The 18250-nt window shown below is 47.9% G+C and overlaps 1 protein-coding gene across 1 annotated transcript in view; it reads right to left on the bottom strand.

Annotated features, from left to right (window-relative positions):
* Positions 1 to 385: 385 nt before the first annotated feature.
* Positions 386 to 18250, bottom strand: part of CDH3 (cadherin 3) — a 54768-nt gene continuing 36903 nt past the window's right edge. Inside the window, exons 8-16 of the mRNA XM_003936335.4 lie at positions 17540 to 17668; positions 15835 to 16020; positions 12977 to 13218; positions 12433 to 12578; positions 10868 to 11092; positions 6327 to 6533; positions 2617 to 2747; positions 2076 to 2222; positions 386 to 1227 (exon numbers count right to left, since the gene is read on the bottom strand). Of these exons, the coding sequence (XP_003936384.1) occupies positions 1018 to 1227; positions 2076 to 2222; positions 2617 to 2747; positions 6327 to 6533; positions 10868 to 11092; positions 12433 to 12578; positions 12977 to 13218; positions 15835 to 16020; positions 17540 to 17668 (1623 nt within the window). The 3' untranslated portion in view covers positions 386 to 1017. The remainder of the gene's footprint in view (positions 1228 to 2075; positions 2223 to 2616; positions 2748 to 6326; positions 6534 to 10867; positions 11093 to 12432; positions 12579 to 12976; positions 13219 to 15834; positions 16021 to 17539; positions 17669 to 18250) is intronic.

Raw genomic sequence — 18250 nt, forward strand, 5'->3', positions numbered from 1 at the left:
CTCTGTCGCCAGTCTCGAGTGCAGTGGCATGATCTCGGCTCACTGCAACCTCCTTCTCCAGGGTTCAAACGATTCTCATGCCTCAGCCTCCCAAGTAGCTGGGACTGTAGGTGCATGCTACCACACCTGCCTGATTTATGTATTTTTAGTAGAGACGGGGTTTCACCACATTGGCAAGGATGTTCTCAATCTCCCGACTTCAAGATCCACCCACCTCAGCCTCCCAAGGTCCTGGGACTACAGGCGTGAACCACCATACCTGGCCAGAACTCTGAGGATTCTAAAAACCATGAAAATGTATACTTTAAACAGGTGAGTCGTATCATATGTGAGTTAGATGCCAATAAAGTTTCTATTTATAAAAAGAGTTCACTCCCCTGGCACCTCTGGGAAAAGTCTCTTTAATAAAAAACGTTCTAGAACATCTACTACACAATTGTCCTCACTCTTCATCTACAGTACTCAGCAGGGAAAATAAAAAATCAGGAGCAACCTAGACACAGTCAGTATAAAAATGCAGTGATCTATCCAAATGGGAGGCCTTGGGGTCTGGAAACCAGAAATGCATGATGGCCGGTGGGCCCAGCAGCTCGGGGCTGCACTTTTCAAGAACCACCTCTAACTCTTTGAAATGGCATTTAAAAAAAAATTAAGTTGCACCAGGAAGCCTAAGAAGGGTCCATTCCAGAAAGTAAGTCCTTTGTGGGTCAGTCACTGCTGGCCCAGGACACAGGGCTGAGCACTTTACAGTAGGTGAGAGGCTTCTGGAAACTTGGCCTGAGGCAACCTAGGCCCAGGTGAAGAAGTTTCCAGTGCTGACGTCAAACTGCCCACATTCTTCCATTTTGAAAGGCTAAGGAAGCAATCCCTCTAATGTCACACTCGCAGCCTGTCTCCTCCAAGTTGCGACAGCCACTTCCTGACAAGCTCCAAAGTCCTTGGCTGAAGGGGGGACTGAGACCCCTTGGACATGCTCTATGGCCTGACGTTGAGTCCCCAGCCCTGCTGCGAGGTGGCCTAGTCTTCCTCCCCACCACCATACATGTCTGCCAGCTTCTTGAAGCGGCTGCCCCACTCATTCAGATAATCGTAATCTTGGTCCTGGTCGGAGGCGGAGGAGGTGAGGGAGCTCAGGGACATGGCATCAGAGCCGCTGCCCTCATAGTCGAACACCAACAAGGAGTCGTAGGGTGGGGCCGTGGGGTCCGTGTTAGCCGCCTTCAGGTTCTGCAGCAACAGAGAACAGGTGGTTAGGAGCGGCAGCCCTGCCGTCCGCCAGCTGCAAGACTCCATTTCCTCTTCTGCGAGCCCATCTCTCCCCTCCCCTAAGGTTTTGGAGGTTGAAATGAAATAATGCATTACTCATGCAGAATTCATTCACTCAGGGACTAGCACACAGCAAGTTCTCAGTATAACACAGGCCGGGGGTAAGGGCAAGGACTGAAATCCAACAGCCTGGGCCAGAACTCACCACACACCAGCTCTGTGGCCTTGGGCGAGCCCTTAATAGCTCTATACCTCTTTCCTTGTCTGTAAAATGGCAATTCTTCATACGGGTTTTTTTTCCTTTTTATTTGAGACAGAGTCTCACTTTGTTGCCCAGGCTGGAGTGCAGTGGTGCAATCTTGGCTCACTGTGACCTCTGCCTCCTGGATTCAAGTGATTCTCGCGCCTCAGCCTCCTAAGCAACAGGGATTACAGGTGTGCACCACCACACCTGGCTTCTTTTTGTATTTTTAGTAGAGATGGGGTTTCATTACCATGTTAGCCAGGCTGGTCTCGAACTCCTGACCTAGTGATCCGCCCACCTCAGCCTCCCAAAGTACTGGGATTACAGGCGTGGGCCACTATGCCCGGCCCCTTCTAATTGTTTTTAACCACTCTGCAAGTTAGAGTTCTATGGAGGAAGATACGACTCCCTGAAGTTACTCAAATAAGCCAGAGGTAACAAGCTGCTTGGTGGTGGAGTCAGGATTTGAACCCAGACCGAGGACTCCAGGCCCATGCTTGTTCTCCATGTGGCTGGTGCTGGGCCTGAATAAACGGTGGCCCTCAGCTGGCCCACCACACCTCACCTCGATTATAAAGTTGCCAATTTCATCTGGGTTGGCTGGCCGAGGACGGTACATGGGTGTAGGGATGAAGGTTGGTGCCACGTCATTACGGAGAACCACCTCTGGCCTGGCCTCCAGACCTCGGTGGAGCTGGGTGATGTCATAGTCCTGTGGGGAAATGCAGGAGAGAAGGGGACTAAGGACTTCTGTCCCCTCCCTCTCCCCTGCCACTGTCATCTCACTCCACACTCCCTAGCCTTTGGACACTCTGGCTCATGGGGAGGTCTTACAAGACAGATGATGTCACAGATTTTGGGAAACCTGCATTTCCAGCCTCCCTTGTCCTAGCAAATTAAACACAGAATTGAGGATAACTTGGCTAGGGCCAAAAAGACTATAGCAATGGACTAGAAGAACACTGGGGGATGGAAGAGGAGGAAGACTCATGCGTCATGCCAGGGTCTGGTCAACACAGCTAACTTGGTCAGTTGGTTGACCCAACCGCCCTGCCAGGGGCCTTGGGGGCATCCACCTCCCAATCCCAGAGCCCCCAATGCCCTACCTGGTCCTCTTCGCCACCGCCCTCTTCGCCATAGTAGAAGACATTGTCACGGGTGTCATCTTCTGGGAGTAGGAGTGGCTCCTTGACCTTTCGTTTCTTTCTCACCAACAAGAGCAGTACGAGCAGGAGGACTGCAAGAGTTGGGGAATGTGAGTGCTCCCTCTGCAACCACACAGTGGGATAAGATCCCCAGGCCCTCAGAGCCCCTCTAATTTCAGACATCCTCACTCAGTAGCCAGAGCTTAACATGCTACAATGGCTTTGCTTGCACCTAGGAAAACTTCCAACTCCTTATCAAGGCTGGCAGGATTTGGTACCAGCCTATGCCTCCAAGTCCCCTACCCACTAAGGTCTAGGCACATTGGCCTCCTCTGTGTTCCTTGAATACACCCAGCAGCCTCCCCTTAAGAACCTTCATACTGGCTCCTTCCTTGCCTGGCAGACTATGCATACACACGGTTTCCATGCATCATTCTCAGCTTAGTATCACCTCCTCCTAAGAAGATTCTGACTTCCTTCTCCTCACCCGTAATGCTATTAGTCTAACCAGATTGGTGGTACTGATCCTTAAGAAAATCTTTTGTCAGGATGTCAAGATGGGAACCTCCCAGCAGATATTGTCTTTTTTTTTTTTTAAATATTTCCATTTATTCAATAAGTGAATAATTGAATAAATAATTCCATTCAATTTAGTACATGTTTTTTGCTGGTCACTGAAATAGCAGACATAGTTTCTACTCTTGTGACTCTTTTTTTTTTTTTTAGAAAAATCATAAATTTATTGGGTGAGAAATTACCTTTTTGTGAACACAGTGGAACTGGTAAAGCGTTACAGAAATGTTGCTTTTTTTTTTTTTTTTTTTTTTTTTGCATTTTAGGTTTTGGCAGATATTGTCTTTCAATGAGAATCTCTTTTAGTCAACACATGTCTCCTGAATTAGCCATAGACTAAGAACAAGATAATGCAACTTTCATAGGGTACAGTAATTTGAACTTAGGTGAAATGCAGTATTAGAATTTTTTTTTTTTTTTTGAGACGGAGTCTCGCTCTGTTGCACAGGCTGGAGTGCAATGGCAGGAGCTGGGTTCACTGCAACCTCCACCTCCCAGGTTCAAGTGATTCTCCTGCCTCAGTCTCCTGAGTATCTGGGATTATAGATGCCCACTACCATGCCCAGCTAATTTTAATATTTTTATTATTTTTACGTATTTATTTTTTGAGACAGTCTTGCTCTGTCACCCAGGCTGGAGTGCAGTGGCGGGATCTCAAATTTTTGTATTTTGAGTAGAGAGAGGGTTTCACCATGTTGGCCAGTCTGGTCTCTAACTCCTGACCTCAGGTGATCTGCCCACCTCAGCCTCTCAAAGTGCTGGGATTACAGGTGTGAGCCACTGCGTCCAGCCCCATTGTTGAAATTTTAAGAGAGCCTGGCTTCAGTGATGTGGTCTGAAAGGCTGGTGGGCTATTTGGACATGGGGGACTGGCCAGCTGGCTCCTGGCTGTCTTCTGTCATGCCTACAGACAGTCAAGCCTGTATTAAGAGGGGACCCTCTAACCGTCTCTCTATGGCAGTTGGATGTAAGAGCACACACTTGCTGTCCAGGAGCATTACTTTTTTGCCTGCTGATGGAACCGCTGTCTGTCCTTAGCCAGACAAAACAGACCCAACCTTCCTTGGGAGTCCATGGGTTCTAAGGATGCACACGCACGTGGGACAGACCATAACTTCTCCCCTCTGAGAGGAGGCAAGATGCAAATCGAACTTCTCTGAACCCAGGACTAATTGCCTCCACTTTGACTGGCCTGGTAAGTCTCTTCCCACAGTCCTTCCCTAACCAGCAAATGGACACGCCATGTTTCTCCTTGCTTAAGCTGAAAGCCTTGCAATCATCGATGGCTCTTACCCTCATTCCACACATCAGTCTGAAGGGACTCTACCTTGAAACATGACCACTTCTGACCACTTCAGTGCTGAGCCTCCAATCACCTTCTTACACCTGGATTATGGCAACAGCCTCCTAAACGATCTCCCTGCCTCCACCTTTGCCCTCATATAGTCTGCTCAGCAGGAATCTTGCAAAACTTAAGTCAAATCACATTACTCCTCCACTCAAAACTTTTTGATAATTTTTGGTTCTACCCAAAGTCCTCACAATGCCAACAAGGCCCAGCACCTCTCTGACCTCATTTCCTTATTTTTTTTTTTTTTTTTGAGACAGAGTCTTGCTCTGTCACCAGGCTGGAATATAGTGGCACGATCTCAGCTCACTGCAACCTCCGCCTCCCGGGTTCAAGCAATTCTCCTGCCTCAGCCTCCCGAGCAGCAGCAGGGACTACAGGCACGCGCTACCACGCCCAGCTAATTTTTGTATTTTTTAGTAGATGGGGTTTCACTATGTTGGCCAGGATGGTCTCGATCTCTTGACCTCCTGATCCACCTGCTTCGGCCTCCCAAAGTGCTGGGATTACAGGCATGAGCCAGTGCACCCAGGCAAGAGTGTGTTCTTGTATTCACGTGATTGATTGCTGACTGATGATGTGTTCTGTTAGGACCAAGTCAAAAGGTGGAAAAAACAACTGTGATAGTTCTATCTTTAGAGCCAAGAAATTTGTTTTTGACTAAACATTTCCTCCCACAAAAGCAGTAATTTGCAAAGTCTAGCATGTATCAGAATGCCCTGGGGGCTTGTTAGCATGCAGATTACTGGGTTCTATTCCTAAATTTCTTTTTTTTTTTTTTTTTTTTTGAGATGGAGTTTCGCTCTTGTTACCCAGGCTGGAGTGCAATGGCGCGATCTCGGCTCACCGCAACCTCCGCCTCCTGGGTTCAAGCAATTCTCCTGCCTCCGCCTCCTGAGTAGCTAGGATTACAGGCACGTGCCACCATGCCCAGCTAATTTTTTGTATTTTTAGTAGAGACGGGGTTTCACCATGTTGACCAGGATGGTCTCGATCTCTTGACCTCGTGATCCACCCGCCTCGGCCTCCCAAAGTGCTGGGATTACAGGCTTGAGCCACCGCGCCCGGCTTATTCCTAAATTTCTTAATCAGTAAGTCTGGAGCAGGACCTGAGAATTTGCCTTTCTAATAATAGCGAATTTTGGTGATACTAATGCTGTCGGTATATAACCATCCTTTCAGAACCACTGCGCAGGCCTCCAGACGACCTGCTGGCAGGGTGAAGTCTGTTTGCTCACCACTGTATCCCCAAAGCCTGGAACATTCCACATGCCCCAGAAAGACCTACTGATTGACATTCTTAGAATCAAGAGTTTAAGGAGTAGGCCAGGCACAGTGGCTCACAGTTGTAATCCCAGCACTTTGGGAGGACAAGGTGGGTGGATTGCTTGAGACCAGGAATTCGAGACCTACCTGGGCAACATAGTGAGGCCCCCTATGTATAAAAAATACAAAAATGAGCTGGGTGTGGTGGCCTACACCTGTAGTCTCAGCTACCTGGGAGGCTAAGGTAGGAGGATCACTTGAGCCTGGGAGGCAGAAGTTGCAGTGAGGCAGAAGTTGCAGTGAGCCAAGATCATGCCACTGCACTCCGGCCTGGGGGTTACAAAGTGAGACCTGTCTAAAAAAAATGTTTAAGAGTAGACAGGCAATGTGGGTAGTCTCTTAGTTCCAGAAGTTGAAGTTCAAGGTGGAATCCAGTCTTTCAACTCCTTCATCCTCAGAGAGGAGGCAGGTGCCTGGTACTCACGCAGCAGAGCCAGGACAGCCCCCAGCACAGGGAGAATGAAACCCCCCTTCCAGGGTTGAGGGCAGGTCACCACATGGCCGTGGCAGTTGCACACGGTGGCCCTGATCACCGTCAGCTGCTCCTTGTTGCCGTGGTCAGACAGAGAAAGGTGCACGTCATATGTGTCCTGCTTCAGAAACTTCTTCAGGGACAAGGCCACTGTGTCACCTGGAGTGAACATATCATTGATTAGCCATGAGATACCATGAGTGCAGGGATCTGAGTATACTGTGAGTCAAGTTTGAGAATACAGCCTCCACAAGTGGGCAATGGGGAGAAATACACAAGCACACTTGGAAAACAGCAGTAAAAGCTGATCTTCGGCTAAAGCAAAATTCACCATAATGAAAAGGATTATTGGGATAAAAAAACTAATTCATCATTTTACTTTTAAAAAATCAATAATCACAGTATTTTTAAAACATGAAGTTTTAAAAGCCATGTTATGCAAGACCAATAACCTCTGCATCACTGGCTGCTATACTGTTCCTTGCCTCAAAAAGAATACTCTTCCTAAAGGACAGCTAACCCAATTTTTTTTTTTTTTAAGTAAAAAGAAGTTTATTAAGAAAATAAAGGAATAAAAATGGCTACACCATAGGCAGAACAGCCAATAGCTAACCCAATCTTTTTTTTTTTTTTTTTTTTTGAAATGGAGTTTCGCTCTTGTTACCCAGGCTGGAGTGCAATGGCACAATCTCGGCTCACCGCAACCTCCGCCTCCTGGGTTCAGGCAATTCTCCTGCCTCAGCCTCCTGAGTAGCTGGAATTACAGGCACGTGCCACCATGCCCAGCTAATTTTTTGTATTTTTAGTAGAGACAGGGTTTCACCATGTTGACCAGCATGGTCTCGAACTCTTGACCTTGTGATCCGCCCGCCTCAGCCTCCCAAAGTGCTGGGATTACAGGCTTGAGCCACCGCGCCCGGCTAGCTAACCCAATCTTATATGAAATACCCATATTTCCAAGTGAGCATTCAATTTTTTTATTTTATTTTTATTTTATTTTTTTCCGAGACGGAGTCTTGCTCTGTCACCCAGACTGGAGTGCAGTGGTATGATCTTAGCTCACTGCAACCTCTGCCTTGTGGGCTCAAGTGATTCTCCTGTCCCAGTCTCTCGAGTAGCTGGGACTACAGGTTTGTGCCACCATGCCCAACTAGCTTTTGTATTTTTAGCAGAGGTGGTTTTTGTGCCAAGCTGGTGTTGAGTTCCTGACCTCAGGTGATCTGCCCTCCTCAGCCTCCCAAAGTGTTGGGATTACAGGTGTGAGCCACCATGCCAGGCGGCATTCAATTATTAATAAAACTAAATGTACATGACTTGGTTATGTAAGTGCTAATGTCAGGCAGATTGGATCAAATGCTAACCTCTCTTATCACAGCATTAGTGATCACACAAGTGTAGGATGCCAGAAATGAGGTTGCAGGCATGCATTGGGCTAACCGGCCTTCTAAGGCCCAGGGGATGGCAGGCTAACCACAGAGCAGAAGCAAAGACCAGCCTAGTTTGCACACTGGGCACCACTTGGGGAAGACCGAGTGGCAATCCCAGAGTGGAGAGGGGGCTATGTGTGTGGGGGACGAATACAATATTGGCAGCCTCTCTGAAGAAAGGCCTTCGGTTTAGACTCAACCTTCTCAAGAAAGGAGCTGTTAGCCTGAGTAGAAGTTTTTTCATCATGCAGGATTTGCCCCAGTATTGCGGGTTTCTACCACTAAATGCCAGTGTTGCCCCCAATCACTTGGGGAATCAAAAACAACCCCCAAGTTTCTACCCCACCCACCCCCAGGCTTGCCAGCCTATCTCAGCACAGACTTCAAGTTTTTTCCGTTAAAATGCTCTGCACTCTCACTGGGCTCCTCTGAGTCAAAGGGCCAGAGGGGAGAATCCACTCTGTCCCCCCCATTTAGTGGCAGGAGATAGAAAACAGCTCTCCAGGCTGAACAACTTGTCTACCCTGCAGAGCAGCCAACATGGGGTTTATGTCCCTAAAACATCTCTAACCATCCTGTAAGGCTGATTTCTCAGTTGTTGATATGATGATGGCAGTGGTGACTAAATGGACACTAAGTGCCAGGCCCTACCCTGCTCCTCACCATAACTTTAAGAGGTGGGAACTGCTCTTATCCTCATTTTATAAATGCAGAAATCGAGGCTTAGGGAGTTAAGAGAGCTAGCCTGAAGTCACATGGGGTAGAGTCTGGATTAATTTCCCTGACAACAGGACAAGGGCAAATAGAAAAATGACATTAAAGCCAAGAACCAGGTTATCAATACTGTTATAGGTATTAGTAACATTGGATTTTGGCCATAATGCTTATGCTTTTTTTTTGAGACAGAGTTTTGCTCTTGTCACCCAGACTGGAGTGCAATGGTGGAATTTTGTTCTGTCTCCCAGGTTTAAGCAATTCTCCCACCTCAGCCTCCACAGTAGCTGGGATTACAGGTGCCTGCCACCACGTAGTAGACAGAGTTTCGTCATGTTAGCCAGGCTGGTCTCAAACTCCTGATCTCAGGTGATCCGCCTGCTTTGGCCTTCCAAAGTGCTGGGATTATAGGCGTGAGCCACCGAACCTGGCCAACCATAATGCTTATGCTTTGACAGAGCCTACCTGCAACTGTTATTGGAAAATAATGGCGTTAAAGATGGCTGCTCGTATCTACTGAGCAGTGATATATCAGACAAGATGCTTTTCCTGTATTCGCTGATTTAATCTTTATAATAACTGTATGGAATGTAGGTACAAATATGGACCACATCCTACGGACAAGGAAACTGAGGCACAATGAAGTTTAGAAACTACTCATAGTCACAAGGCTAGTAAACGGAGGAGTCAGGTCTTTAATCAAGGCAATCTGGCTCCAGAGTTTAAGCTCTTAGGCGGTATACACAAAGGAGACAAAAATGGTTTCTAGGCTACAGGGAGGTGACAGCAGACCAACTTGGGCTCCCCAACGGAAAGGTGCTGGATATAGACACCCAGATCACAGAAATCACAACAAATCAGATAATGCAGTGTCTAAAGCAGGTTTCTTGAGTCATTTTTGGACTGGGCTAAGCAGCAATAGAAATTGCTGTTCAGTTTCTTTGGGAAGAATCTAAAGGCAGAGATTCCCCATTTCCCATCTGGGGGACTCCAGCCCCAAGAGTAAAGCGGAAACATTTTACACCAGGGTGAGACAGGGTTCCTGCAGGGGTCTCATAGGCACATGGGGCTGGAACCACCTTTCTCATCACCCTGGGTCCTCACCCACTGAATGCCAGTAAGACCCCTCTTTGGTTCTCATGACAACTGAAAGCAATCACTGAGAACCTTGGAGCTGGTGGATCAGAAAGAGGTAGGACAAGGAGGTGGATGGCAGTTTTGCCACCTGTGAACTGACAGGGGCTCTACAGTCAAAGCCTGACTTCAACTTCTACCACTTACCACTGTCTGCCTTTGGGCATGCTATTTAACCTCTCTAACCCCAGGTTTTCAGCTGTAAATAGGGATTAAAATACTGACCCACAGAGTTTGGTAGAAAAATTAAATAAGGAAAACTAGAAAAGGCTATTTTGTATTTCATCAGAGTTCAAACAATGGTAGGCAGCAGCACACCCTGGTGAGTGAGACTGCCTAGATTAAAATCCTGGTAGGCCGTGTGGTGGCTCTCAATTGTACATCTCAGCACTTTGGGAGGCTGATGTGGGATGATCACCTGAAGTCCGGAGTTCAAGACCAGCCTGATCAACATGGCAAACCCACGTCTCTACTAAAAAATAAAAAATCAGCCAGACACGGTGACAAGCACCTGTAATTCCAGCTACTCAGGAAGCTGAGGCAGGGATAACTGCTTGAACCCAGGAGATAGAGGTTGCACTGGACTGAGATTGTGCCACTGCACTCCAGTCTGGGAGACAGAGTGAGACGCCATTTCAAAAAAAAAAAAAAAAATCCTGGTGACATTATTTTTAAAGTTGTAATGCTTCTGGCAAGATACTTCAGCTTCTATAAGCCTTGTTTTCCTCATCTGTAAAATGGGTGTGTGTGCGTGCATGAGTGTGTGTGTGTGTGTATGTGAGAGAGAGACAAAGAGAAAGAGAGAGATACCTGCTCACAGGCTGCTGTGAGGATGAAGGAATCTAACCTATGCAGAGCACATGAAGTAGACCTGGCACACAGTCAGTGTGCTCAGTGAGTGTTGGCTACGATCACTGTGCTGGAGTCCTGATTCTATGTGACATGGGCCAGGTCACTCCCTCCCTCCCTCCCTCCCGAGGCCTCAGTTTTTCCATCTACACAGGAAGGTGGTTGGGCTACAATGGTCTTTTAGGGGTCCTATGGAATTCCAAAGGTCTCCACCAGGTTAATAAATAGCATGTGAGTGAGGTTCCTGAGGAGACCATTGCCTCTGTCCTCCACAAGATGCTAGATGCGAACGTGTGTGGAATCCTGGTGTAGGACAGATGCCCACCAGTGGGGCTGGCACCCACCCGCTACCACCACTCACTTAGGTACCTTTCTCGTTGACCTCTGCTGTCCAGTAGATGTCCGAGTCATGTGTGAGCTGGGCCTGGAAAGGGGAAGTATGGGGGAACAGGTCCTTGTCCGTGATGTTCAGCACCTGGGGCTCAGGGCTTTGGTTGCAGATGGTGATCCGACGGGGCTCAGGGACTGGGCCATGGTCGTTGACATCAGTCAGTGTTAGCAGGAGGGTTCCCGTGCCAGTGGTGGGTGGGCTTCCTGTTCATAGTGACACATAAGATGAGCTCCCTGGGCCCTACCCACTCAGCCTCAGAGAGGCTCCTGTTTACCGCCCAGCTCTCACCCCTCAAGAGCTTCCCGGCCCCTGCTTCAATCCATGGCACCTACATGCCAGCTGGGCTTCATTCTCATTTCGGTTCACAGCAGACATTACTAACTGCTCATGGCACAGTTGCAGCCACTTCACCCGGCAGCCACTGTAACTACAAAGCGAAACCTACTGGCTACCTATGGCTACTTCAGTGTTTGTTGATCAGCTGCAGGGAAGCCTCCCTTCACAGCCCTGCTGCAAGCTCTTACCTTCCTGCAGGTCCTGGTTCATGACATGTCAAGCAGGGGTGACAACTACATTATAACCCCCCATCTGTCATGGTGTGATGACTAATCGGTTATGGCACTGTCCAGTCAGCCCCTAGCAATCAATCACAAGGGGAAAACTGACAGGCTAATTCAGGACTCAGTGAACCAAAAACTAAGGCTGAAGGGACTCTCCTCACTCTGATCATTTATTTATTTATTTATCTATTTAGAGACAGTCTTGTTCTGTTGCCCAGGCTGGAGTGCAGTGGCAGAATTTTGGCTCACAGCAAACTCCACCTCCTGGGTTCAAGTGATTCTCATGCCTCAGCCTCCCGGGTAGCTGAGACTACAGGCATGTGCCACCATACTCAGCTAATTTTTTACATTTTAGTAGAGATGGGGTTTTGCCATGTTGACCAGGCTGGTCTTGAACTCCTGACCTCAGGTGATTTGCTGGCCTTAGCCTCCTACAGTGCAGGGATTATGGGCTTGAGCTACCATGTCTGGTCTATAATTCTTATTTTTTAATTTTTTGGAGAGATGGGGTCTCTGTAGGTTTCTCAAGTCACTCTTGTACTCCTAGGCTCAAGTGATCCTCCTGCCTAGGCCACTCAAAGTGCTGGTATTACAGGCCTGAGTCACCACATTTGTCTCCCTCCCAATTCTTGGGTTTTAGGGAAATTGGAATCCTAAAAGAAGTCTTTAAAAGGCTCCTCTGAGGGCTGGGTGCAGTGGCTCATGCCTGTAATCCCAGCACTCTGGGAGGCTGAGGCAGGTGGATCACAAGATCAGGAGTTCGAGATCAGCCTGGCCAACATGGTAAAACCCTGTCTCTTAAAAAAAAAAAAAAAAAAAAAAAAAAAAGACTCCTCTGAAAGACCCCTTTGACCATCTGGATTGGTTTGTGAATATCCCTCCCTGACACCATATCCTGCCTGTGGAGGGAACACGTTGTGCTGTGTCATGTGACCTGAAAACCAAAGGTGGCCCTTGTGGGAGGGCTGGGAGTATGCTCTCACCATTGTCCGTGGCCAAGACCATGACTTCATAGATGTTGTTCCTCACAAACTGCTCATCCTCACGGTCTAGGGTACCTGCAGCAGTGACCTGCCCACTATCTGGGTCCATGGCTAGCCACCCTGCTGGATCTCTCAGGATGCGGTAGCTGAAGAGGAAAAGTTAAGATCTGTCACATCCAGAATATTTAGAATTCTGATGTTGCCATTCAAGGCCTCCTCATACCAACTGGTGGATGGCCTCTGGGCTCCTAAGCAGAATCATATGGAAAATGTACCTCGCCCATCAATGGAGGCCTAAAGCAGCAGATGCAGGGGTCCCAGCAGAGGTACATAACAGAGTGAGAAATACCTGCCCTCGAACCCCTGTTCAGTCTTCAGTCTCAAAGAAAGTAGGAAGAGGAGGACCTACACAGGAGGGATATTCCTATTTAACAATCTTTATGGTAACCAGAACAAATGCTGGTCATAATAACCCACCCACCCAACATACCCATGTATGTTGCTCACTGAGCCCAGCTCCTCACTGAGCCCAGCTCCTGAGTACCTGATCTTCTGATTCTCCTTGTCAGGGTCTTGCGCAGTGTAGACACACACAGGGTCCCCAGTGGAGATGCCCTCCTGGACCTCAACAACTTTGGAAGGTGGGACAAACACAGGTGCCTCATTCACATCCTCCACATGGACCACTATGGTGGCTGTGGAGGTTGGGAGCTTCAGCACAAGAGGAGCCTCATTGGTGACTTCAACGTACAGGGTGTGCTGGTTTTTGGACTCAAAATCCAAACCCTAGGAGAGAAAGGAACAAGGACCTGGACCAGCATTTTGAGAGGAGGCCCTGTGCAGTACAGCTGAGATGTCAGAAGAGCCAATACTGAGGGGCTTGAGGCCCCCACTAGCAACAGTGCTGCCCCTTCCCTGTCCCATATACACTCCTGTGCTTCCTCAGTGCACATGTAATGGGGCCTCTCAGACCATCCTAAAGGTAACAGTATGAATAAGCCCTAGAACACCGATTCCAAGCGGAATGGTGGAGATGTTTGAGAAAATTGAGGGGCCTGGCATTGTGGCTCATGACTATCATCCCAGCCCTTTGGGAAGCCAAGGCCAGCGGATCCCTTGAGACCAGGAGTTCAAGACCAGCCTGGGCAACATGGGGAGGCCCAGTTTCTACAAAAATACAAATATCAGCTGGATATGGTGGTGCATGCCTGTAGCTTCATCTACTTGGGAGGCTGAAGTGGGTGGATCATTTGAGCCCAGGAGGTTGAGGCTGCAGTGAGCCAACACTGTGCCACTGCACTCCAGCCTGGGTTGATACACCAAGACTCAAAACAATACAAAACAAAATTGTGGAAGCATTTCTAGTTGTCATAATGACAGGATACCACTGGCATTTACAGGCTGGGGCAGGGATGCTGTGTCCCAGAATCAGAATGTTACAGACATGATGAGCTGTCCCATATCCCATGTGACTTGTCAATATCCCATGGACATTGATATGCTCCTGGATGTGAAAATCTATTTAATATTATTAGACGCCAGAACGGGTTTACATATAAGCCAAGTTTTTGTGTGGTTTTGGTATATACTGCATTTTCCAGGAATGCGACTACTGAGGGGAGGTCGTATTTTAATTTGTTCAGGACTTTCCCAAGAGTTGCTTCTTTACTGTTCTGAAGACATCAACATGACTTGCAGTTTGAGCTGCCAGGATAACACAGTGTCCGCCGCTACATTTGGATGATTCTACAAATGGATGTGGGGAACTGATCACTTAGTTATGCTTTCTAGTATAGTTGTGCCCCAAACTTTACATACCAAAGTATCTTATATTCAGTAACTTTTTTGTACAATTTTTAATTTTTGAGACAGGATCTTGCTCTGTCACCCAGGCTGGAATAGAGTTGCTCAATTATGGCTTACTGCAGCCTTGACCTTCTGGGCTCAAGTGATCTTCCCACTTCAGCCTCTTGGGTAGCTGAGACTACAGGCATGTGCCACTGCACTCGTCTAATTTTTTAAGACAGAGTCTCACTCTGTCACCCAGGCTGGAGTGTGGCGGTACCGTCTTGGCTCACTGCAACCACTAGCTCCTGGGAAAAAGTGATTCTCCTGACTCAGCCTCCTGAGTAGCTGGGACTGCAGGAGAATGCCACCACACCCAGCTAATTTTTGTATTTTTAGTAGAGATGGCGTTGGCCAGGCTGGTCTCAAACCCTTGACCTGAGGTGATCTGCCCGCCTCAGCCTCCCAAAGTGCTGGGATTACAGGCATGAGCCACCACACCCAGCCCCAGCTAACTTTTTGTACTTTTAGTGTAGACAGAATTTCTCCATGTTGCCCAGGCTGAATTTTTTTAGTTAGGACATTCTCTATTCTAGGAATTATGAGTGAGGGTAGTTATATTATAAATGAACTTCATTTCACATCATTTAACAATGTCAAAGTGGCATTATAAACTATTATTGCAGAAAAGGGGACAGCAAACCCCAGTCTTTAAAATATTATTATTTTATACCCTGCTTCTTAAACCACACCATTCTTCATAGTAAACCAGGAAGTAAAGAAACTGATGCCCTATCTTCTTCTTCTTCTTTTTTTTTTTTTAATTGCATTTTAGGTTTTGGGGTACATGTGATGAACATGCAAGATTGTTGCATAGGTACACACATGGCAGTGTGGTTTGCTGCCTTCCGTCCCCTTACCTTTATCTGTCATTTCTCCCCATGCTATCTCTTCCCACCTCCCCACCCCACCGTTCTTCTTCTTCTTTTTTTTTTTTTTTTTTTTTTTAGTGCTGATGAGATCTCGCTTAGCCAGGCTGATCTCAAACTCCTGGCCTCAAGTGATCCTCCTACCTCAGCCTCCTAAAGTGCTGGGATTATAGGTGTGAGCCACTGTGCCCAATCTTATGCAGACTTTTTGACCCAATGCATGTCCTATAACCCAATAAAAACAAAAATACACACACACACACACACACACACACGAGACTTTTAAAGAGGTAAGAGTGTGCAAATGTACTATGTGATTTAAAACATTATCTAAACACCTAGACATTAGTTTTAGAGTAAATGCAAAGTTAACATGGATTTCAATAAAATGGACCCTCTATGTGAGACTGATTTGGGGAGGCCACCAGACACTGGTCTGGGAGGAGGCTTCACTGATCTGCTTCAGTTAGATCAGCGACTCTTACCTATTTATGAGATGGGCTCCTGGGTAAGATTTAGTTTGAACAAAGGGACTCCTCAACACGAGAGTGGTAGAACAGCATTGGGAGCCACTGGGCTGGCACAATTCCTGGTGACTAACCCATGGTAGGCAGTGGCTCCTTGTCCTGAAGGCTGCAGACCTGACTGCTCCAGGTATAGCCATTGTCTAAACCCCGAACTGACTCACCTTCCTGGTTGTCAGGATGCCCTGGTTGCTCTCAGGATGGGTGGTGATGATAAAATGGTCCTTGGCGTCACCGCCCACAATGCGGTAGGTGGCACGCCACGCTGGTGAGTTGGGGGCATCCAGATCAGTGACTGTCAGCCTCTGCACCTCATGGCCCACTGCATTCTCAGGCACACGGGCCTCGTACTGTCAGTGTGAGAAGCACAGAGCTATCAGAGCAGAGACGATGACTGTCCCAAGCCTCCCCCAAGCCTCCATCCAACCTCAGGGGATCCCCATGCCTTCATCCTTTCCTTGACCACCCACCCACCCACTTTGAGGGGTTTCAGGGTACACACAGCAACAGGATGTCCTCAGCATCAGCCTCATAGCTGCTGGCACAGACCACACCAATCCTGCACCTGCTTTCCCTACACGAAGGGGCCTGATGTTCCAGAATCTCACTGGTTTGCATGCCTAAGCCCCTGCAACGTGTAGCTACCTATCCAGCTGAGATCAGAGAGTAATAAGGAAGGTGGCAAGAAGGGCTAGGTGCCTGAATTGGCTGGAACACTGAACAGGAATTTTTTAGAGGTTCTGGGACAGGTGACGAAGACTAGAAAATCATTTGCTTGGACACTTTTTTTTTTTTTTTTTTTTTTTTTGAGACAGTCTCCCTCTGCCACTTAGGCTGGAATGCAGTGGTGCAATCTCGGCTCACTGCAACTCCACCTCCCAGGCTCAAGCAATCCTCATGCCTCAGCTTCCCAAGTAGCTGGGACTACAGGCATGCATCACTGCACCTACTTAAGTTTTTTGTTTTTAGTAGAGATGGGGTTTTGCCATATTGGCCAGGTTGGTCCCTCAACTCCTGGCCTCAAGTGGATCTGCCTGCCTTGGCCTCCCAAAATGCTGGGATTACAGGTGTGAGCCACTGTGCCTGGCCTCATTACAAATTTTTAATCAGCCCTAACTAACGTTGAGAGCTGTCTAAAGATGGAATTGGGAGGACATGACTGGCACCTTGACTGGCACTGAGTCCTCTGCCTTGGAGGTGCACAAACATTCACTGGGAAAAGATGGGCAGGTGTAGGTACAAGGCAAATATATTTTCATATCAACAAAGATTTTCATATCAAGCACTTATTTTCAGGTATTGTGTTAAGAAAAATACATAGATTATTTTTCTTTTTTCTTTTTTTCTTTTTTAGATGGAGTTTCACTCGTTACCCAGGCTGGAGTGCAATGGCGCAATCTCGGCTCACCGCAACCTCCGCCTCCTGGGTTCAGGCAATTCTCCTGCCTCAGCCTCCTGAGTAGCTGGGATTACAGGCACACACCACCATGACCAGCTAATTTTTAGTATTTTTAGTAGAGACGGGGTTTCACCATGTTGACCAGGATGGTCTCGATCTCTTGACCTCGTGATCCACCTGCCTTGGCCTCCCAAAGTGCTGGGATTACAGGCGTGAGCCACTGCGCCCAGCCCATAGATTATTTTATTTGAAACTCACAACAATGCAGTAGGTATTATCATGGTCTCCTTTTCACAGATTAGGAAATGGGGCACAGAGAGAGGTTAGGTAGTTTTCCTAAGGTCACACAGCCATAGTGCTGGGACTGGCTGGCACTTGAAGCAATATAGACTGGTTCCACAATTTCCTCAGAAAGACAAACCTTGGTCTTTTGTTATCTGATGAGGGACTGAGTGAGGAAGCAGCATTACCTTCTGGGGGTCAAACACGGGAGCGTTGTCATTGGCATCGAGGATCTCCACAACTGCCACCCCTGTGGTGGTGGAGCCGTCCCCATCCATGTCTGTAGCCTGGATGGTCAGTGTGTACTCAGGGACTTTCTGGGGAGAGGGAGAGGAGAGGAAAAGCCCATTGTGGGTTCAGTCTGAAGGGTCCCTCCCCTGAGCTCCAGGAAGCACTGGCTCAGGGGTGTGTGGATCAAGAGTTGTGTCTCTCCCGATCATAATGCTGACTCTTGCACCACCCCTTGCCCACTGCCAGGAGAACAGATGCAGAGGGTGTTGTTGGAAAGGGAACCAGAGATCCAAACAGTTCTCCTGGACCTGTCCTAGGAAAGCCTGGGCATTGCCCCCTGACCCTTGACTGCTCCAGAATGAGTTTTTTTTTTTGTTTTTTGATGCAGAACGAGTTTGTTTTCCCTTTTGAGACAGGGTCTCGCCCTGTTACCCAGGTTGGAAGGGTATGATGTTGGGTCACTGCAACCTCCCCCAGGTTCAAGTGATTTTCCTGCCTCAGTCTCCCAAGTAGGATTACAGGTGCTTGCCACTATGCTCAGCTAATTTTTGTATTTTTAGTAGAGATGGGGTTTCACCATGTTGGCCAGGCTGGTCTTGAACTCCTGACCTCAAGTGATCCTCTCGCCTCAGCCTCCCAAAGCGTTGGGATTACAGGCATGAGCCACC

The sequence above is a fragment of the Saimiri boliviensis genome, chromosome 1 (assembly GCF_048565385.1).
Source record: "Saimiri boliviensis isolate mSaiBol1 chromosome 1, mSaiBol1.pri, whole genome shotgun sequence".
NCBI classification, from domain to species: Eukaryota; Metazoa; Chordata; class Mammalia; order Primates; family Cebidae; genus Saimiri; species Saimiri boliviensis.